General features: G+C 36.2%; 1 protein-coding gene across 2 annotated transcripts in view; it reads left to right on the top strand.

The window, feature by feature from the left end:
• The window catches only part of MIER3 (MIER family member 3), a 30,945-nt gene extending 7,591 nt beyond the window's left edge, over window positions 1-23,354 (top strand). For both annotated transcript variants that reach the window (XM_057541459.1, XM_057541458.1), the window contains exons 4-13: window positions 5,856-5,990; window positions 7,684-7,804; window positions 8,754-8,839; window positions 9,031-9,103; window positions 10,833-10,984; window positions 13,211-13,292; window positions 14,639-14,733; window positions 18,887-19,014; window positions 19,098-19,240; window positions 19,353-23,354. In XM_057541459.1, coding sequence (XP_057397442.1) covers window positions 5,856-5,990; window positions 7,684-7,804; window positions 8,754-8,839; window positions 9,031-9,103; window positions 10,833-10,984; window positions 13,211-13,292; window positions 14,639-14,733; window positions 18,887-19,014; window positions 19,098-19,240; window positions 19,353-19,810 — 1,473 coding nt within the window. In that variant the 3' untranslated portion in view covers window positions 19,811-23,354. The remainder of the gene's footprint in view (window positions 1-5,855; window positions 5,991-7,683; window positions 7,805-8,753; window positions 8,840-9,030; window positions 9,104-10,832; window positions 10,985-13,210; window positions 13,293-14,638; window positions 14,734-18,886; window positions 19,015-19,097; window positions 19,241-19,352) is intronic.
• Window positions 23,355-23,632: the final 278 nt, after the last annotated feature.

Raw genomic sequence — 23,632 nt, 5'->3', positions numbered from 1 at the left:
TTTAGTTATTAACCATACTAAAATAAGGTTTATGTTATATCGTTCTATATTTTAATTTATTCATGTTACTGTTTCCTGAGAGGTTTTAATTTAATAATCCTAGATTTAGACCTATAACTTTTAAAAAAGTAATTTACATTTCTTCCTTTATTAATATATAGATTTCTCCTCTGATATGCATTGTGAAATGAGACTTTGGTCTAGGTCCTTATTGATTTATTTTTAAAGCATTTTAAAAAGTTATATGTATGCTGTTTTGCATCCTGTATTATAAGATACCAGACTGGTGTTATGTGAAAATTAATTTGTACCTCACTTAGTGTCATTTGACCCATTCAGCAACACCATCAGGTGTGTCAGACAAGTATTAGCATTATTTCCTTGGCTCAGAGGCCTTGTTGATTGTAAGATGTACCATAGATTTAGAAATAGCATAGATGGGAGCAGGGAGGGACATTACTATGAGAAATCTGTACAGTGGTAATGAGATGCATCCTGATTTCTGATATGTGAGGTTATGCATGATAGGATTAATGAAATAATGTGCTTTTCTATTTACAGATGAGGAAATAGAGGTGAGAGGGGTTAGGTGATTTGCCCCCAGTAGTAGTTAGCAATTAGTGAGTCCTCTGCCTCTAAATCTTGTGCTCTTCCTGTTACAAATCCTTTGACTTACAAAACAGTTCATTTGTAAGTGTGACTGGACTCAGATGTGTCCCTTGAAATTTAAATAGGTTCAACAAAATGCCTGAGAAATATTGTAGAAGAGAAAAATCCTCATCCCTGGGATAAGGTGCTAGATCAAACTTCTAAGCTGATCTAGCCACCACAGATCCTCAGAGACTTTGAGATTTGCTAATTCAATTTTGAAAACATTTCTTCTATGCTTCAAAGGACTAAGTGCTTTATTAATAGGCTCTAACAGAAAGCTCATTTGTAAAGTGCTTCAGAGACTGGATTAATCTTTTCCAGTTTTGCTTTAAAGTTTTAGTACAGATAATTTCTGTGTTTTAGCACCAGCGCCTTCTAGGGGTCATTACAGTGTCATCCTTTGACTGTATTAAGGAGGTTTCCACTAAGATGGTCACCTTCTCCCTCAACAGATGATCATGCTTGTGTGTTTGTAGAGAAAGTAGGATTTTCATGAATGACTACCCAGAACCTCCTGTTTGCCCCCCACATGCAAACTTAACTTTTATGCTCTTTCTTCCTTCCTTCTCTCCGATCCCAAAAGTATCTTCCACATCCCAGGCTAGTCCCTAGATTCCACCCCTTTAGCCCTCAGTTTATTCTTCTACTTATTTTTTTATTTCAGTATGGCCTCCTACTCATATATTTCCCACATTTGGAAATTCTCTTTTGACCCTGTGTTGCCCTTCAACATTTTCTTTTTATAGTGTATGTACCTTCTTCCCTCCCATTCAGTCCTCAGCTTTGCTTCTCCCAACAGGCTGTAAGGTCACCAATAATTCTTTTTTTTTTTTTTTTTTAATGAGGATCTTGAATCAGATGCGTATGTTTGATTGATTGATTGATTGATTGATTTTGGCTGTGTTGGGTCTTCGTTTCTGTGCGAGGGCTTTCTCCAGTTGTGGCAAGCGGGGGCCACTCTTCATCGCGATGCGCGGGCCTCTCTCGTTGCGGAGCACAGGCTCCAGACGCGCAGGCTCAGCAGTTGTGGCTCACGGGCCCAGCCGCTCTGCGGCATGTGGGATCTTCCCAGGCCAGGGCTCGAACCCGTGTCCCCTGCATTAGCAGGCAGATTCTCAACCACTGCGCCACCAGGGAAGCCCTCACCAATAATTCTTGATTGACAGATACAAAGAATTCATGTCTGCTTTATCTTGCTTGATCTTTCTTTGATATTTGACCCAAGTGACCATCCATGGTTTCTCCACCCTTGCTTCTTTCTTAACTTACATAATCCTGCATTTTCTCCTAGTTCTACTTCTACCCTCTGGTGTTTCCCTCTGTAGTATTTATGGACTTTTCTTTCTTTACCCTCATTTTAATTGATGGAATTCCCCAGGGTTCTAGCTTTTGTCTTCTCACTCTGTATTCCTTTTCTGGATAACTCATTCAAGCCCAGTGCTTCAACTTTCACCTTAAATCATCTACCATCCCACCTTCCACCCTTAAGTTTATTTGTCTTTTGTTTTGGTCTTATAATGATGCTGTAGCTATTTAACCTTCTCAGGCCAGAAATGGGCAATCCACTTAGACTCCTGTGTTACCTACTTCCCTCTATCACGTCAGTCAAGAAACAGATTCTTTAATTCCCTTCTTAGTTCAGGCTCTTATTCTTCTACTCCCCCTAGGATGTTTTTCTCAAAATGCAAATCATATCTAAAATTTTCCAGACGTGTCCCATTGCCTATAAGGTAATATATCTGAAAATTCTTCTAATAAAGCATAGATCCCCTTCTCTTTACTCTCTCCCTGAGTGAGCTCATCTACTCCTGTGGCTTTAAATATCATCTAGATGCTAATGAATGCCAGATTTATATCTTTAGCCCAGCCTGATCCTCTGAGCTCCAGGCTCTTAGCCAACTTGACTTTTCCACTTGCATGTTTCATAGTCCTCTCAAACTTAACTTTGTGTCCTCTGCAGAACTCTTTTTTATTATTTTTTTTAATTATGAAATTCACCGTATTCTTCTCCTCTCAAACATTTTGGGTTTTGGTTTTCTTTTTTTAATAAATTTATTTATTTATTTTTGGCTGAGTTGGATCTTTGTTGCTGCACATGGGCTTTCTCTAGTTGTGGCAAGCAGGGGCTACTCTTCGTTGCTGTGTGTGGGCTTCTCATTGCAGTGGCTTCTCTTGTTGTGGAGCACGGGCTCTAGGCACGCGGGCTTCAGTAGTTGTGGCTCACGGGCTCTAGAGCGCAGGCTCAGTAGTTGTGGCGCACGGGCTTAGTTGCTCTGCGGCCTGTGGGAACTTCCCGGACCAGGGCTCGAACCCGTGTCCCCTGCATTGGCAGGCGGATTCTTAACCACTGCGCCACCAGGGAAGCCCTCTCTGCAGAGCTCTTAATTTTTTACCTTCATAAACCTTTTCCTTCCTTTAGTCTTTTCTATCTCAGTAAAAGTAACCACGATAGGCAGTTGCTCAGATAGAAATCTGGGGAGTTGTCCTTCTTTCTCCCTTTTACTCCGGTAGCCCATTTGATTCCACCTCAGAATACATCTCATCTGTTCACTTCTCTCTGTGTCTGTATCACTACCCTAACCCAGCATGCAATTCCTAAGTGGTCTCCCTGCTTTTCTCTTCTCTCTTCACCTCCCCAAACTTTTCTTCATACAGCTGCCCAGGATTTAAGAAGAAATAAAGTCATGTCACTCTAGTTTTATAATTCTCCAATGGCTTCCCATTGCCCTGGGAGTATAAAGTCCAAGTTTCTTTCCCATGAGGCCTTTTGTGATCTGCCTCTGCTTGTCTTTCTAGTCTCCTCTTGAGCCATTCTTCATTCTACTCTCTGTGCTCTGGCCATTGGCTTAGTGGAAAACCATATTCAGGCCTCAAGTGTGTTGTTTCCTTTGCCTGGAATGCCCCTCACAGGATTGGTCACTTCTCAGACTTCAGGCCTCAGCTGAAGTCATTCACTGTCTTCCTCTGTAACCCTATGACAGTAGGCCCTCCACATAATTCTGTATCTAAGGATTCTATTGATTTCTTTTGCACTCATCTTAATTGGCAGTTCCATATTTGAGTATTGTTGGTTTCCCCCTCGTCTGTAAGTTGTAGAAGGGCAAGACCTGCGTTTCATACCAGCACCTGGCACAGTGGGCTCCTGGCACAGTCACTGCCCAGTCAGTGTGTCTGACGATGAACCACAAGTCCCTAGCACACAACCCTCATCTGTTAAAAGCCTCTTCATCTTTCAAGGCTTAGCTCAGTCTTTGTCCTCTGTGTGATACTTCCCTACCATATACTATTATTCCTGGAGCATAGGTCTTCCCTTCTCTGTACCTACCATTTCATAGCACCAATTCCAGAACTGATTAAAGCAGCTATCACAGTGTTTTACAGTTGTTAACTTATCAGTTCCTTCCACCAAGACTGAATTCCTTGAGAGCAGGGATTTCTTTTTTTTTTTGGAAATTTTATTTCTTTACCCATAGCCAGTAGTCCTCCACGTGGTACCTAGAGCTCAGTAAATGCTGTATTGATGGGAAGGTGGACTGTCAGTGCCTGGTGAGTGAAAGTTGCCGTCTACCAGTTCATGGAGGGAATCTGAAACTGTAAAGTTTTGGAGAAATATTGCTAACAGGTGGTTGGCAAAGGCTGTAACCAGTCTCCTCTTACAACTAGTGTGAACCAAAGGGAATGGGCTGCATGGACTCTGCAAGGAGCAGGACTGGAGAAACTCAGTGTGGTTCTGGCACCTTCGAGGGGTTCTTTCATTTGGGAGAAGAATACTTCATGAGGTTTTCCCGTGGCGTGGGTGAATTTCTGTCCATCCTGACCATCCAACTTAATTTGTGCTGAATTTGTCCATGCTCCCAAAGCAGCTTTTTACTGATTTCAGTTCCAAGCTGAAAAGATTTCCTGAGTGGCATGGTCATTGGAAAGGTGCATGTCTGCTACTGCAAATTCACAAATTAGCATTCTGTCATACACCTTATTCTAAGCTCATAACATGAATCTGTTTCATTCAGGCATAGTGAAAAACGTAAGTTCTATACTGCAAAGGTGAAGGCCAATTCTTAGGGACCCCCAGAACCTGTGTCCCCTGTGGGCCCTGGTGGGCAGCCAGCTGGCTCTCTGGGAGACATCACTGGCTCTCCTCAGCTCACTTTGTGATCAACTGTAGGCATGTTTTGCATACTCTGCTTTCACGTTTTCATGCTGTGTGCTCATGACTTAGATATTTTTTTTTAAAGGGAAAATTAAACCGTAAGCTAGTTTTAAAAGTGAATCTCTTAATAGATGGACATAAACATCTTTAAAATATTTAAGAAATTAACTAGTTCATGAATATATGGTTTTGAAGTTATTTAAATGATAATTATAAATAGTTCTGTGCATTTTAGTGGTTGAATTAAAATAACTTTAAAAAAGGAAATATAGCACTTATTTTCAGATTAGTGGAGGGAAAAAACAGTGACTGGATGCCACTATGTGGCATGGCGTGAGTATTCATAACACAGGTAGCCCTGCAGCCAGAGCCTGTAATTTTATCAGAGCAGCACTGCCAGTAAGAGAACTTGGGGGCCTGGGATTCGAACCCAGAACTCAGCCTCAATTTCCTCATCTGTAAGATGGTGGTAATGCAAACTTCATCAGACAGTTGTGGGAAAAAAACAACTGGTACAGAATATAGATACAGTAGTAGGAATATCAAAGGATAAGTGTGTCTTGAACATTAATATATAAACATAATAGTGTTAGTAAATGTTCAGCAAAGGTTTCTCATTAGGTATCTTCTAAATAACATGAAGAATAAACCAAGTGGTCAACTGTTAATTGCAAGGAAACAAGCTAAAAATTATGTGAAGTTATTGATTGATTAATTGGAAATGTTTTCAAGGCGAATCTTTATAGTAATGTAAAAGCGAAAAAGAAGTCTGCACTAAGGCAAATATTTGAGGAAGTTTTTAAAAAGTAAAATGATGCTGGAAAATGAAAACTAAGATGTTAATTGTTAGACTTTTGTTCATACATTAATTATAGCTCTAGGTGTTTGATCCTGTTTTCTGGATACAGTTACAAAAAGCAAAACTAAAACTTGGTTTTGATTTGGTACTGCTGTTTTGATAATGTGCTTTATGAACATTAATGGCATCAAGGTTTATCTGAGGTTCAGCATTGTGGCATCTGCTGAGTTCATGTTTGTGTTCTGGCTTGAATAGGAAGGAAACATGCCTCTAGAAGATTTATTGGCATTCTATGGCTATGAACCTACAATTCCAGCAGTTGCAAATTCCAGTGCAAATAGCTCCCCAAGTGAACTTGCAGATGAACTACCAGATATGACACTAGACAAAGTAAGTACAAGCATGTAGAAAAAAAAATTCCAGATCTGTTACCATTGACTGTTTTTATTAGTTTATTTAATTTAAAGCATTTCATAATTCTGAATTGTAAACTTCTTATGCATGCATTGCTCTTATCATTTTGGTGACTGATTTGAATATTGTTTGGCTTTGATCTCACTACTTTAAAAGTAGTAATAGCTTCATAATACTTTGCATATTTGAGTACTCTTCCATAACTTTTTATCTTTCCTGTGTAGACATATTGTATCTAAACTTAGATTTTGCCCTAACTTCTTTTGATCCTGTGGACACTTGAATGCATTGATTAATGAATCCCCCAGAAGTTTTCAAACCAATCTGGCTTAGGCATGGAGTGGTTGGAGAGAAGTTCTGTTTTCTTGGGCTCTGGGAGTGACAGAGGCCATAGCAGCCAAGGCCTCAGTGATACATCTTTAACATAGGCTGGTTGTAGGGGAGGCCTAGTCCCTGCCAAGGAGAATTCAGTCATGGTCTCTGCTAACAGATCCCTGGGAAACTTTCCTCATCTTTCAGGTCTCAGGCAGGGAGAGGACTCCACATCTTCCTGTGAGTTATGTTGTTTCCACTTTTCAGTTAAATGTGATATTAATGTACCAAAAACCTTAATGACCATAGTCATTCAGCAAATATTGAGTGCCTACTATGTACCAGGCACAAGGATGACTATATACTTACATAAAAATTAATTCTGAACTGTTTCTTTTAAAATTATATCACTAGTCGGAGTGGTGCATTAGTTGGACTTTTAAAAAATTATCGACTGATTCACTTTGTTATAAAGCAGAAGCTAACACACTATTGTAAGGCAATTATACTTCAATAAAGATGTTTAAAAAATTATCGGAAGAGTGGAGTTTGGAGACTTTTTTGTTTTCTTTTAGTTTTTTTTTTTTTTTTTTTTTTTTTTTTTTAAAGATTTTTTTTTTTTTTTGATGTGGACCATTTTTTTTTTTTTTTTTTTTTTTTTAATGAGGATCTTGAATCAGATGCGTATGTTTGATTGATTGATTGATTGATTGATTTTGGCTGTGTTGGGTCTTCGTTTCTGTGCGAGGGCTTTCTCCAGTTGTGGCAAGCGGGGGCCACTCTTCATCGCGATGCGCGGGCCTCTCTCGTTGCGGAGCACAGGCTCCAGACGCGCAGGCTCAGCAGTTGTGGCTCACGGGCCCAGCCGCTCTGCGGCATGTGGGATCTTCCCAGGCCAGGGCTCGAACCCGTGTCCCCTGCATTAGCAGGCAGATTCTCAACCACTGCGCCACCAGGGAAGCCCTCTTTTAGTTTTTTAAGTTGGCAGAAAGTGAGTTTAATTTTTAACCACTTAGAAGTAAGATTATTTTTGTTGTAAATTCACTAAAAGTCTACCGTTTCAGATAAGTTCTCTACGTACCCACAAATTAAGCAAATTGTTTGTTATATCATAAATGTATAATAGTATAGCATTAGATATTATATATAATTAACTAGTAAATGTTATTAACTAATTATGTACGTGAAGTAAATTATAGAATTTCAATTCTACTTTTCTCCAAACTGAGACTTCAGTTAGTTCTTAATTGTATTATAATACCATAATGTTTATGAATAGTGTTATAGAGACCTTTTTTTTCCAAATTGATGGGATGTAATCATTTCTAACCCTAGCATTGCATTCCTATTCTTATAGGAGGAAATAGCAAAAGACCTATTGTCAGGTGATGATGAGGAAACTCAGTCTTCTGCAGATGATCTGACACCATCTGTGACTTCCCATGAAACTTCCGATTTCTTCCCTAGACCTTTACGATGTAAGAAATCCAATCATTACTGATTAGTAGTAGCACTGATACTGTAGCTTGAGTACATTTTGTTACATTCAGTAGTTTATGTCAGAATATCTGAGTGTTTTACTTAATTGAAGTAAAATACTATTATAATCTGAATAAGATTATAACCTCTTTTTATTGGGGGAGATGTAAACTAATATGCTCTTTAAAAACGAAAGCATTTGCTTGGTTTTGCAGGGCTGTTTTCTTTCCCAAGACTCATCTGTTGCTATGGCAACCAATCTTAGTTCAGCCATGAAATTTTATAGACATTTTTTGGATTTCTGTTAAAAGGCTCTTACTCTCCTGGTAAACTACCATCAGTTTGAAAACTACCATCAGTTGCTCCAAAAGTATTTTTTATTTTTAGTGATTTATTTAATCCTTTTCTTTTAGTTCTTGGTGTTATCCCTTAATGTATGTCAGTAATATTTAAAAGGTCTTTGAACTGAAATAATTTCTTATATGCAATCTTGCTTATTTCTCAGGTGTTTTTATGGTAGAAGAACTGTTCAGATAACAAGTTCCAATACACATACACATATGTGTGCAAAAAGATAATTTTTATGGACTCAATGTGCAGCTCTTTGTGTATGTCTCACTCTAGATTAATGTAATCAGTGTAATCCAGTGCTTTACCTTCTTTTTTTAAGGGGACCATAGTGGTTTTCCTCTTGCCTTTCCAAACTATATGACTGTACACCAGATAATTATAAGGTTACTATGCACTTTCTTCGTGTTTTCAGTGTCTTGTTTTGACTAGTTTCAAAATGTGAGAATAGTACAAGAGGTTTAGTGTATTTATGCTGATCTCATTTATTCAACAAATTTTTATCATAAGTAAAATATAAAATAATATCAGGCACTCTTTCAAGTGCTGCAAAAATAGGCAACAAAACCCTTTTTTAAAATTTAACTTTCTTCTTTTAAGCAAATACTACGTGTGATGGAGATAAAGAATCAGAGGTTGAAGATGTTGAAACAGACAGTGGTAACTCACCTGAAGACTTGAGGAAGGTATGTTAAGTTGCCATCATAATTTAGTAGACCATTTGGATTAAAGTAGCTTTTAAAAACACTTCTGAAACAATTTATGATAATTTTGCGAGATAACTTTAGATTTGTAGTAACTGATTAATGAATTGGAACTTTTTTTTTCAGTATTTATTTTTGTAATAAGTTGTTTTTACTTCTGAATTTTCCTGTAGGAAATAATGATTGGTTTACAATATCAAGCAGAGATTCCACCTTATCTTGGAGAGTATGCTGGTAATGAGAAAGGTAAGGAAGGCTTTTAATTTTGATAATATTTGGTAAGCCAAATTACCGCTCAATATGTTTATTTAAATATCTGATTGTATGCTCATCCTGTGAGTATAAAGATAGATTTGGAGTCAGGGAAGAATTAGGCCTGACTTAGGAGTAATGTATCGTGAGACTCAGAGAACTACCGCCCACTTCCCCCAGCCCTGGCCCCTTACGGTGCTTCTTACCCAGTATGCTAAGCACCTGTTAAAACGGTGGAGCTGCTCTTCAAGTGCAACTCTTTGGCCTACATCCCACTCCAGTGGAAGTTGGTAGCATCCTATCACCTGAGATAATGAGAACGTTAGGAATATAATCCTCTTGGGAAGAAACGCTTAAGGAAAAAAGAAACTAGAAGAAATTCTCTTGCCCCAGCCCTGAAAGATAAGGTGGTAGAATGTAAAGATTCTGTTGCTTTTGTTATATACCCCTACTTAAGTGTAATCAGTTTTCCTCACATTTTTGGTAGATTCCAACTATAGCTGGTTCTGAAAATATGGAGGGGTGAGGTGGTGGGAAGTAAAAATCCAGGTACACCTTCCTAGCTGAACTTGGGAAACACGTAGATTTGGCCATGGGCAAAGTACATGCTCAGCAGCTGCTGGCCCTTAGATGAAACAGAGCAGAGGTAATATCCTCTCAGTTCTACACCTTCAGAAAGGAACGTATACCTTCTCTATCTTTTGAGGGAATACACTCAAACTATATTACCCATTTCAGTTTTGACCAAAGTTTCTTTATGAAACTGGTTCCAGAAACTTACCTCAAAAGTCAGTCTTATTGCTTCACAGGCACACTTTATTTTTAACTTTCCTGCTCATTGGGAATAGAAATGCCTGACTTATACAGTTGTGAATGTAAAGCACTTACCACGGTCTCTGCTGCATAGTGAGCTCTCAGTAAATTACTTTTATTCGCTATATTTAGTAGTTATTTTACAATTGAAGGATGGATTTTAGTTGAAGCAATGGGTTAAATACTTGGGCTATCTGTATGACTTTATTGTGTGAAGTAGAAACCTTCAGTATGGCAACAGTGTTTGCGTTAATAAAATATAGTTTGTTTTAGTGTCATTTCGCTTATTAAATATCAGCTTCTCTAAGAGATGGAAAGTTTACTTATCTTACTGTTTATCATTTTTTTCCATTTTTAATTAGTCTGCTTCCTTTTTATTTTATTTTAGTTTTTTTGCTTCCTTTTTAAAATAAAAATTTACCTTTTGGGAAGAAATCAGTAAAGGAAAAATATATCTTTCCTAGGTATTTCAGTATTGGCAGATATTTTGATTGTTATTTTTAACCTCTAGACATTTTCATAGAGCCATTTAGGGAGTTTAAGAGAAAATTGCAATAAGGTTATTAAAGAATTTACACAGGTTATTTTTATCCCCTCATTAGAAGAATGTAAGACACCACTACCAGGTTTTATATTAGACTACTAGGCATAGAAAGCCTTCTAACTTGTTAGTAAATCCAATCACCAAAAAAGCTACTTGCTCTAGTGACTGGAATACTTGGACCTTAATGAAGTTAAAAAAAAAAAAATTGTTTTAAACCTTTACTAATGAAAGACTCAGCTTGCCAGACAATCAAATTACTGGTGTCCTCAAAGTTAGTTACTTGTATAGGAAGAGGAAAAACAGTTTTGTATACATCTTTAAGTGTGGTCACTACTTTTAATGTGTTGATGGGATTTTCTTTGTCAGTGTATGAAAATGAAGACCAATTACTTTGGCTTCCTGGTGTGGTTTTGGAGAGCAAAGTTAAGGAGTACCTTGTTGAGACCTCATTAAGAACTGAAAACGAAAAAATAATGGATAGGATTTCTGCAGGAACACACACAAGGGACAATGAACAGGTATACATCACTCTTGTTGAAACAGCAGCTAACTAATATAGTATCTTCTTGATTTTCTTATATTTGATTCAAATGTTTCTTACATGTGAACTGGCTATCTCTTTCTGATTTTTAAAACTTGGAAAATACTGGTTTAAAAAAAATCCCAAGACCTAATAATAACCGTTCTATTGTTTCATGTCTTCTTCTGGGCTTTTTTTTCTGTATACACACACATATATTTTACTTTACCTACCATTTTATATCCTTTTAATCACTTAGTCTTATTTTCTTTGCCATTGAGATTTCTTTAATACCTCATTCTTGATGTCTGTATGTTCCACTGTATATTTAAACATTCTCTGTGGTCGGACTTTTAGATTTTATGTTAAAGTTATTTTTTGGATTATTCTTGAACTTTATTCAGGATGTGATTAAAGTTTATGTCTATTAAGAGTGTATAAATTTGCTTTAGGTGCATTCGTTAAATACTGTGTGCTTGTAGATGGAGTACACTCCTGATGGTGTGTGGGATAAGGGTGGAAGTATTGCCTATTAGGGTTTTTTCTCTCTGACGTTGTTTGCCCCTCTCATATACCTTTTCACTCTATCTCCAGCCTAGCTAATCCTAACTAATGAGTGCCCAGAGATAGGTGGACTCAAACTTGAATTTCCGAATAACGTAGAGAAGTCAAACTAGCTGAACTTCAAAGGAGTTTTGTCAGCTGTCAAAAAGAAATCTCATTGGCTTTTTCTACTGATATTCCATTAAAACTATAAATTAATTTTGGAAGAATTAGTACCTTTAAAACATAAAACCTTCTACTTCAAGAGCATGTTCTGATTCTCTATGTATTTGACTTATTTTTTAATCACTCAAATGTTTTTGCTTGTTTAAATACCACATGCATCTAATTAATTCCTCATTATTTTTAAATACAGTATTTAGCACTGTTGTAAATGGGATCACTATTATATTTGTATTTTGTATATTGTTGATTTAGAGAAATATAAATTAAAAAATTTTTTTCTCAAGCTACTGAAACTATTTAATTTAGTATAATGATTTTTCAGTTGTTTCTCTTAGGTTTTCTAGTTTTAAAGTGAATTATACGTTTGTTCCTTCCTTACCATTGTTATATCTCTTATTCCTGTAATATGTCTTACCGCATTAGCTATAACTCTCAGAGACTTTTGGTAGTTACAGTGGTTTGAGGCCTGCTTTTGATGGAAGATAACACATGTAAGGTTTTTACATTAAGAATAATACCAGCCTTGGGACTTCCCTGGCAGTCCAGCGGTTAAGACTCCGCTTGCCAATGCAGGGGGCACGGGTTCAATCCCTGGTGAGGGAACTAAGATCCCACATGCCACGGGGAGGGGCCAAAAATTTAAAAAAAAGAATAATACCAGCCTTGGTTTGATACAGGCTGTCTTTCTTATAGTAAGGTAGTATCCATCTCCTTAAAACCGTTACAGTTTTTGTCTTTTTAAAAATAGAAATGGGTACTGATTTATCTGAAGCTTTTTTAGCAGCTGTTGAGATTGTTTTTAATGATTGATTATTAATGTATTGATTATTAACCTATTGATGTATTAATAGGTTTACTAATATCCTTGCCTTTCTTGAAACTTACTTGGGAAGGTGGATTATTATTTAACTTTCAATTGAGTTCTGTCTGCTGCTATTTAGTATATTCATAATTCCAAACAGATTTAATGGGAAGAAATTCTGATTTTTAAAAAATGATATCTTCCATAGTAGGTGGAAATAACTATAAACTCCAGTCACTAAAATATCCATCCTTCTATTCCAGGCCTGCTGCTATTCTCTTTTATTAAAACTCTAAAAGGCAGGCAGAAGGTGCTATCAAGAGAGAAGACCATAATTCTGACTTTTCCCGACTAGAAATAATCATCTAAAATAGGGATATTCTCCCAGCTCAGAAGGCCTGGCAATAAAAAAAAAAGTGAGGAATGATACTGGTAGATGACTTCTGAGAGGTAGAATCAGAATGAACAAACTCTTTGGGTACCAGAGTCAATCTACAGGATAGTTATGTAGATTAAATGTCTGGGCAAACATACGCTTCAAATGTCCTGAAATTAGAGAGCACTTCAGCTAGTATTTGTCAGGACTCTTATAATACACCTGTTTTTGTTTGTTTGTTTGGGGGTTTGTTTGTTTTTTTTAAGTATGAACTTTTGGTAAGTTTTATTGAATAGTTTTTTTCCCCTTGCCCTTAGGCATTATATGAACTTCTCAAGTGTAACCATAATATAAAGGAAGCAATTGAAAGGTACTGCTGCAACGGAAAGGCCTCTCAAGGTAAGAAACACTTGGGATCAAGAGAGGGAAACGATAGGGGATGGTCATTTGGGGATCAGAATAAGCAAAGTATAAAGGACGGAGCAATCCTATAACACTTTTGTATAAGATCTATTTTCATCTTCATAGCGAATAATTTTTTCCTTTTCTTGCCCTCTATTTTTAGACGTACCAGAGATTGTTCAAATACAAATTAGTTACCCCCCTGTCACCTCCAGAACAAAGCAGACCCCAGAGATGACAATATATCCAAAGTAATTAATAAGAATGATTTTATGATTTCATTGGGGGAAAAAAGTTGTTTTTTCTTTTTCTTAAACCAGACAGGAAATGAAAAGGAGATGAAAGATTAAAAAAAAGAAACGTATAATATATTCCATTCAATTTATTGCAAGAAGTGTATGTTAATAATCATGTGATAACATTTTTGCAGTGCCTAGGTTTTGGTTTGTGTGTGTCAAGGAAAATGGTTAACTTTAATTTCAGTATTTTTGTCATTATATAAATCAGTTGCATGCACCATAGCTTTCATTAAGTATATGTAGAGTGAAATAATGCTTACTAATATTATATAAATGACTTGGAAAAATATAAAAGCTGGAAACAATACACTTAAACTTGTAGGTGAGATAGTCTATTGAAATGTTTCCTTGTAAAAGCTGCTTCTTTGAAAAAATTACTTTATGCTCTCAAAACTCTGAACAAAGTTTTCACATTTGTGGTGGGCTACTCTTAATGGCTTTGGGGACCTGGTCCCCATTGTGAGTGAGGCACTTCAAGTCTCCTCTGCCCCAAGTAGATTTGATTCATCAACATTGACATCTGCCAGGAAGCTGAATGGGATTTAGTCTTTTGAGAGCATGGGCTGTTTTGTATTCCCTTTATATTCCTACAGTATAGCACTCTGCAAACTGACTCTAAATAAATATGTGTTGATTATTTATGGTCTCTAAAGAGCTTATGGTTTTGACATAAGACCAAAGTAAGGCTTTTTTTTTCTATAAAGAAAATAACCTTTTTTTTCCCCTAATTAAAAAAAATGCTCATTGTTTAAAAAAATCAGAAAAACAATGTGCATGAATTATAGTAAAAAATATAAAATTCTTGTCTCATCATGCAGAGGAAAAAAACCAGTTGTTTATATTTTGGTATTCTAGATTTTTTTAGTTAAGATTACTAACTAAAACCTCCACATAAAGAACTTTGTGTGTGTGTGTGTGTGTGTGTGTGTGTGTGTGTGTAGAAGTTTATAGCCTTTGTATTAGGAAAACATACTGAAAGTAAATCAGTCATTTATATATATAAGAGTTTTGAGGCCAATTTATTTTGTTTTAAAATTTCTTTAGAAGGAATGACTGCATGGACAGAAGAAGAATGCCGGAGCTTTGAACATGCACTCATGCTTTTTGGAAAAGATTTTCATCTTATACAGAAGAATAAGGTGAGTTAGGCAAATTAGTATAGAGAAATTGCTTAGTAAATACAATGAATATAAGCAACTAATTTATGAGCCTCTTGGGTAGGGAAAAAAAGCTATAACTTGTTAATGCTCCCCTGCTATTAACATTTCTGTTACTTTCTGATCAATTTTTCTGTAAACCCAAAACTGCTCTGAAATATAAAATCTAGTTTAAAAAGCAGTAGGTGGGGGTTCCCTGGTGGTGCAGTGGTTAAGAATCCGCCTGCCAACGCAGGGGACACGGGTTCGAGCCCTGGTCCGGGAAGATCCCACATGCCGCGGAGCAACTAAGCCCGTGTGCCACAACTACTAAGCCTGCGCTCTAGAGCCCGCGTGCCACAACTACTGAGCCCGTGTGCCACAACTGCTGAAGCCTGCACACCTAGAGCCCATGCTTCACAACAAGAGAAGCCACCGCAATGAGAAGTCTGCGCACCACAAGGAAGAGTAGCCCCTGCTCACCTCAACTAGAGAAAGCCTGCATGCAGCAATGAAGACCCAATGCAGCCAAAAACAAATAAATATAATAAATAAATTTAAAATTAAAAAGAAGCAATAGGCATAGAATATTGACCTATCCACCTAAATATTTTAGAATCCTGTGTTCCTTAGGACAAAAAGAAAGAATAAGCAAAGCATATTTTAATGAGATTTAATTATCCCAAACTGTTAGAATATACACACACTTCTTAAAAATAGACTTTATTTTTAGAGCAGTTTTAGGTTCACAGCAGAATTGAGGAGAAAGTATGGAGAGTTTCCATGTACTTCCTGCTCCCACCCACACATGGCTTCCCCCCCACCAGCCCCCCCACCAGAGTGGTGCATTTGTTACAACTGGTAAATCTACTTTGCCATGTTTTTATCCCCCAGTGTTCGTAGTTTACAGTAGGTTCAGTCTTTGTGTTGTTATAACGACACCTATCCACCATTGTAGTATCATACAGAATAGTTTCACTGATCAAAAAATCCCTTGTCATGTAATTGGAATCATACAGTATGTAGCCTTTGGAGATTGGCTTTTTGACTTAGTAATATGCATTTAAGGTTCCTCCATGTTTTTTTGTGGCTCATTTCTCTCTCTCTCTTTTTTTTTTTTTTTAATTAATTTATTTATTTGGCTATATTGGTCTTAGTTGCGGCACGTGATATCTTTAGTTGCTGCATGTGAACTTCTAGTTGCAGCAGGTGGGATCTAGTTCCCTGACCAGGAACCGAACCTGGGCCCCCTGCATTGGGAGCATGGAGTCTTAGTGTGGCTCATTTCTTTTTATCACTGAATAATATTCCATTGTATGGATTTACCAATTTGTTTATCCATTCACCATTTGGAGGACATCTTGGTTGCTTTCAAGTTTTGGCAGTTACGAATAAAGCAGCTGTAAGCATCAGTGTGCAGGGGTTTTTTTGGACATAAGTTTTCAACTCCTTTGGGTAAATACCAGTAAGTGTGATTGTTGGATGATATGTTTCTGTAGTTTTTTCTTAACATCTTTATTGGAGTATAATTGCTTTACAATGGTTTTGTTTTTGTTTTTTCCTTTAAGCAAGTATGGATAGTTTTGTAAGAAACCGCCAAACTGTCTTCCAAAGTGGCTGTGCCACGTTGCATTCCTACCAGCAGTGAATGAGAGAGTTCCTGTTGCTTCACATCCTTGCCAGTATCTGGTGGTGTCATTGTTTTGGATTTTGGCTATTCTAAAATGTGTAGTGGTATCTTGTTTTAATTTGCATTTCCCTGATGACATATGTGGGTCATTTTTTCATATGCTTATTCGCCATCTATATATATTCTTTGGTGAGGTGTCTGTTAGGGTCTTTAGCACATTTTTTAATTGGGTGGTTTGTTTTCTTATTGTTGAATTGCAAGAGTTCTTTATATATTTTGGATAACAGTCCAAAAAAATACGTGTGATTTTTGAATATTTTCCCCCAGTCTTCGGCTTGTCTTTTCATTTTCTTAGCAGTGTCTTTTGCAGAGTAGAAGTTTTTAATTTTAATTAGTCCAATTTATCAATTTTTTCTTTCATAGATTGTGCTTGTATTGTTGTTCCTAAAAAGTCATCAGTATCCCCAATGTCATCTAGGTTTTCTCCTGTGTTATCTTCTAGGAGCTTTTATAGTTTTGTAGTGTACGTTTAGGTCTTATAATCCATTTTGAGTTTTTGTGAAAGGTGGATATAGATGTCCACTTGTTCTAGCGCTGTTTGTTGAAAAGATGATCCTTCCTTCATTGAATTGCCTTTGCTCCTTTGTCAAAGATTAGTTGACTATATTTCTGTGAGTCTGTTTCTGGGCTCTCTATTGTGTTCCATTAACGTATTTGTTTATTTTTTCACCAGTACCACACTATCTTGATTACAATAGCTTAATAGTAAGTCTTGAAGTTGGGTAGTATCTATCCTCTGACTTTGTTCTTCTCCTTCAATATTGTGTTGGCTATTCTGGGTCTTTTGCCTTTGCATATAAACTTTAGAATTAATTTGTCAGTATTTACAAAATAACTTGCTGGAATTTTAATTGGGATTGCACTGAATCTATAAATCAAGTTGGGAAGAACTGACACTTTAACAATAATCAGTCTTCCTATCTGTGAACATGGAATATCTCTCAATTTATTTAAATCTTCTTTGATTACTTTAATCAGAATTTTGTAGATTTTCTCATATAGATCTTGCATGTATTTTATTAGGTATATACCTAAGTATTTCATTTTGGGGGCGCTAATGTAGATGGTATTGTGTTTTTAATTTCAAATATCAATTGCTCATTGCTGGTATATAGGAAAGCAATTGACTTTTGCATATTAACCTTGTGTCCTGCAACCTTGCTATAATCATTTATTAGTTCCAGGAGGGTTTTTTGTTGCTTCTTTAGGATTTTCTGTATAGACAATCATGTCATCTGCGAACAGACAGTTTTCTTTCTTTCTTCTCAATCTGTATACCTTTTATTTCTTTTCTTATTGCATTTAGCTAGATCTTCCAGTATGATGTTGAATACTTCAGTGCTTTTTTGTATGTATGAAAACCTGTTGTTTTCTCAGAGATGAGATTAAGTGTTTAATTTATTGAAAGATAAAACAGTTGCCCTTTTAAGTCAAAATAAAACCTCAGTTTTGCAATGACTTATGAAATATATCCATTTATTTCACAAATAAGCTCTATCATTTACCAGATATTATTTTAAGCTCTAGAGATACATCAGTGAATAAGACAGGAAAGGTCTCTGTTCCCAAGAAGCCTATATTCTTTTTGAAGACTTATGGCTAATGTGTTTATTGAAAGGTATACCTTATTTCTTGGTTTAAAAAGCTTGTTCCTGTATTATGATCTTATATCACAACATGCTCACTAATCAGGATAGAGATTCTGAAACTTCCTTATTGGGTACTGATTAAGCAGGGGAGAAAGTGTTTATTGGGTAAAGATACAGAATTTTGCGTACATCTGAACTCATACCTTTAGCTATATATAGTTAGAAGAGCCCTAGTCTGCATGTGGAACCAAGTTGAATGAGGCTCAAATTTTATTGTTTTTGTTGTTCTTACCAAACTCTGTTGGCGCTAAGAGCCAAATGCATGTTAAAGGAAAAAATTCTGCCTTTATCTGGCAATCATCTTAAATTCCAGATGCGGTACAGTACTGATCCCTTTGCAAACGGTTCTTAATCTCTTTTGGGCAATGGAACCCTTTGATAATCTGATGAAGCTGCACCCTTCTCCCCAGAAAAGTGTACGTGCATGAAATTTTGGGAATTAATAGATCCCAATGAAGCTCATTCATGGATCCCTCAGGGTTAAGAAGGACCCCTGCTACAGTCAGAATCACAGTGAAAGTTCAGTGAAGAAAAGTAAAGGATTGTCAGTGTTTTAAGATTTTCAGTAAAGGTGTAAGATAACTTCTGGATATGCATTTATTATTATTATTACATTCTGATTTAAACAAAAAGCCTTGGGCTTTCGAAGGCAGCTTCATTATTAAATAGTGTAAATGTAAAGACAGTTCACTAATAAAATGTTCAGAATTTCATAATTAGGAAGATAGAAAATAAGACCTATTGGTTGTAAAAAAAAATAGTTATTAAAAAATGCATAGAATATGTTGATTTTTAAAAATGCAACTTTTTTTGTTAGGTGAGAACTAGAACAGTTGCTGAATGTGTAGCATTCTACTATATGTGGAAGAAATCTGAACGTTATGATTACTTTGCTCAACAGACAAGATTTGGAAAGAAACGATATAACCATCACCCTGGAGTTACGTAAGTACTGTGGGATTGACTTCCGGGACTTTTGTTTTCAACTGTGATATGCAGTCATAAAATTATTGGGGTGTGTTTTTTAGGGACTATATGGATCGTTTGGTGGATGAAACAGAAGCTCTGGGTGGGACAGTAAATTCTTCAGCCTTAACATCTAACCGACCTGAGCCTGTTGCTGATCAACAGCTGAACATTCTCAACTCTTTCACTGCCAGTGACTTGACAGGTAACATGAACATCTTTTTGCATTTTTTACCATAGCTTGGGGCAACCTTATATCATCTTTGTGGCATGACGTCAGACCGCTTTACTTAAACCATTTTCCGTCTCTTTTTTAGCTTTGACCAGCAGTGTAGCGACCGTCTGCGATCCAGCGGATGTGACTTGTTTGGATGATAGCTTTCCTCCACTGGGCAGCACGCCCCGTGGACAAGTCAATCATGTGCCTGTTGGAACAGAGGAGTTACTCACCCTGCCCAGCAACGGGGAAAGTGATTGTTTTAACTTATTTGAGACTGGATTTTATCACTCAGAGCTAAACCCCATGAACATGTGCAGTGAAGAGTCAGAAAGACCAGCAAAGAGATTGAAAATGGGCATTGCTGTTCCTGAATCCTTTATGAATGAGGTTTCTGCAAATAATTTGGGTGTGGACTTTGAAAATCACACACATCATATCACCAGTGCCAAAATGGCCGTGTCTGTGGCTGACTTCGGCAGTCTGTCTGCCAGCGAGACCAATGGTTTCATCAGTGCCCACGCTCTGCATCAGCACGCCGCCCTTCATTCTGAGTGACATGAGTGAGGGGCCCAGAAACAGTGGGTGTGCAGTACCAGTACCAGGAAAGTATCAGGTTTGCTTAGTCTTTCACTGGAAGTTTGAACTTTTTTCACTATGACATCAGTGATGTCAGTATGTATAGAACTATATCTTGATTTATCAAGAGTATTTTCATTTTCAATCCATAAATGTGGAAATGAACTATGATCAGCAGAGTTGGGAACTAAGATTGAACTCTGTGGTGCAGCTTTAAGCTCTGCTTATCTCTTCCTCATCCCCGATACCTCTTCCCCACTCCCTTCTTTTTCTATTCTTTTCTGTTCCCCACTGCCCTCACTCCCAATTTTAAAACCTGTAGACAGAGGCCACCAGCTCAAAACCAGCACAGATGTTCTGAACTGAATGGAGTGGCTTCTATTCATGTAAATTCCTTTTGCCGTAATGGATGCAGTGGAATAACAATGTTTACAGGTACCGATCCCGATCCCTGCTCAATGTAGCATTTTTTGGTTTTATTTTCTTAATTAAATAAAAGCAGGGGTAGGTTTCTTTAAACTGCACAAACATGCAAGGATTTTTTTAAAAATGGAAACTTCTCTCATGTTGTTCAACTAGAGCACTTCAGTTTACAAAACAGCAAGTCCATCTTTATGGAAGCCAGCACGAGGAACTGCGTGCAAATTATGAAGACGCTTGCTTGGATCCTGTTTCAGAATTCTAGACCAGGGCTACCTTACACAGAATGGGTCATTTTACTGCCGGAAGATTTCTGTGTAACTTCATTTATTGGCTAAAAATTTGGCATTTGAAGGTGTGGTATTTAGATGGGGTTTTGTCCACCATTATCAAGATTGTAATCATAAAAATCATACCAGTCATTGATAATTTAGTTTATCCTGAGGCAGTTGACTTGCGGGGCACAGTCTACAAAGCCTAGGATGTTGCCACTCATTGGTTTACATTTTGGGACACCTCTTAAGTTGTTTTATAGCGGTGCAGTTCAAAGTGTTAATATTTAGGAGGGATTTCTAGATTTTAGACATAAAATGCAGTAGAACCTTGAAGTATATTTAAACTTTTCTGTTTAGCTTGAACAGTTACTGGCAAGAAAAATGTGAGTTCCTATCTGAAATAGAATGGTACGTTACCACTTTTAAGTTTTAAAAAGTGATTGACGTTCAGTTGCATCTCAAACTCAGTTTTATTTTTATTCCAAACATTGTGAATGAGAAGCCATTGTCATAAACTTAGGCCATTTTTGCTGTATAGACATGCATCTTTAAGTTATAAGGTGAATTCAAACAATATGTAATGCAGTATTAGGATGTGATAAGCTTTGCTTTTATAGTTCAGTTAAAACACAGAATTTTACTTTTTTTTCTTTTTTTTTTGCACTGTCTTAATTAAATGTTTCAATTTCTACTAGTTGTCTTGCTTTGCAGAAACTTAAATGTTTGGCTACATTGCTGATATTTGTAAGTATAAGTCGCTTCAAGGTTGTGCTGATGAATAGATAGAATGTAGTTACCTTAGTAGTGATGGAAAGGGAGGGTATTTATTATACAAACTGTGAACTGCAATGACATCCTTAGTTTTGGATGATGTGTATTCTTTTCTTTGCAGCATTTTAATGAAGATTGCTTTGAAGTGTTTACGCATTAGCACATTTACTATAAAAGTTAGTTTAGCACAGTGGACGAAAAGTAGTTAAATTAATAACTTAAAGTCAGTCTCTAATTTATACATCTAAAGTCTAGCATTCCTGTATGCACACAGTAAATAATGGGTAGCCTGGGTTCTATGTTGCTTTCAGATATTTTTTTCCAAGTTGTCAGCTTCTTATTGCTGTGGTGTTGTGCTAAACTTTGAACCTAATTTCTTTTGTTAAAAATGAATACACCTATAATTTAGTAAGATACTGGCCATAATCTTCCATTGTTATAACTTTAATTTTTACTCTGGGTTTACAGTGGCTGGTCTGTATAAAATAATTTACACAAAGATGACTGAATGCTAATACCAGTTGCACTTAAATGAACATGCCCATTCTCAGTAGCTGATGCAGTAATATATTCAGTTTATCTATGCATTGCTGGGATCTTGATATAAGATGGAAACAGTGTTTCTTATCTAAAGTTTTGATTATCAGCAAGTTGAATGGACACTTTAGTTATTTAAATAAAGATTTTTGACCAAAATCCAGAAATGATATGAGAGAAAAATAATTTCCAGCTAGTTTAATAGATTTTTAAACGCCAATCTGATTTTAGCCTCTTAGAGAGTGCTAACTAGCTGGTAACGTTTACTTTTAATTCCTTGTTAAAATGAGGCAATAATTTGCAAGATTTTTGTATATATATGTAAAGTCTTCATCTCTTTTTAGATCTAATTCAATATTTTCTGACTGCTTCCTCCATGTATAATACCATTTTTGTGCATGCTTGATGTGACATTCGTAAATTGTACCACTATGACTTTATTCATGTAAAATAGCTATTTATTGAATTTCCTTTTAAATCTGGATTTACTGGGTTTTTTCCTCTCCGTTTAAGCATCTTAACAGAGAATTTGTTACTGTTTATTAGAAGAATTGCGTTTGAGAGCATGAAAATAACTGATTTGCAGTCATACGAAGAAACAATAATGCCTTTATTATCAAGTGTTAAGCACAATTCTTATAACAAACTGTGATAAATTCTTTTTTCTTTTTCCTTTGCCATATTATTTTTGTATGAACAAACCAAAAATCCATGGTGAGCAGTTGCAGTGTTGGCTGATGTGTCTTTTATGTACAGGGGGTTTGAAGAGGACAGCGGATTCATTTAGAAGTGAAACTGGTGCTGTGATTATAGCAATACTTTACTTTTGTTAGTTGTACTCCACTTTTTCATGCTAGCTTTTTCAGTGTTTAGTTTTCCTCTTGTCATGGTCAACTGCTGAATTTACTTGAAGGAGGTAGAATACTGTGTAAACAATACTAAAGTGTGTACAATTAGGTCAAAGAATTGTGCAATTGTTTCCTTTTTAATTTTTACAATTGAGGGTCATAATATTTGAGAACGTCAGATCTAATAGAGCATAGTGATACTATTTAATTTAACCAAAGTCTCTAGTGAATACTTCAACGTTGAATGTAAACCAACAAATAAACCTGACCACCAAGGAGATTGTTCGCCCAGAGTTTCAAAGCACATTGTCTACAAATGGAAATTGAAATAATTTATAAAAATATTGACATTACTATGTTTTTTAAAAAGTTCTTAATTTTTTCACTAAAAGGAGGAAACTATTAGTTTTATTGTTAAATATGGTAGATATGAAAACTCCTCTTAGATGACCAGTGATTCCAATTGTCCCAGTTTGAAATAAGTACGCTGTGAGTATGAGATTGATTAGTGACAATCAGAACAAGTTTTAGTATCAGATGTTCAAGAGGAAGTTGCTATTGCATTGATTTTAATATTTGTACATAAACACTGATTTTTTTGAGCATTATTTTGTATTTGTTGTACTTTAATACCTGGTGTACAGTTCCAGAAATAAAAATCTGGAAATCTTTTTTTTTCTTGGTTCGTGTGAGTGTTTGCCACAGATAGATTTTTATTTAATAATTCTTAAGCTATAACACATGGGTAGATATTTAACCACTGTTAAGTTGGTTTTAGATGTAGTAAATAAGATATTTGATAGGTAAGTAATAAAATTGGTAGATAAAATAAGTTTTCTTTAACTCCTCTAAAATAAATTTCCATCTATAACAAAATTCTAGCTATCCCAAAGTGAGGATTGTACGTACTTTTAGTTTCATTCAGGAAGTATTTATTGAATGTCTGTTAT

This window comes from Balaenoptera acutorostrata, chromosome 2 (assembly GCF_949987535.1).
Source record: "Balaenoptera acutorostrata chromosome 2, mBalAcu1.1, whole genome shotgun sequence".
Lineage (NCBI taxonomy): Eukaryota > Metazoa > Chordata > Mammalia > Artiodactyla > Balaenopteridae > Balaenoptera > Balaenoptera acutorostrata.
This window is presented reverse-complemented; position numbering and strand designations above follow the sequence as displayed.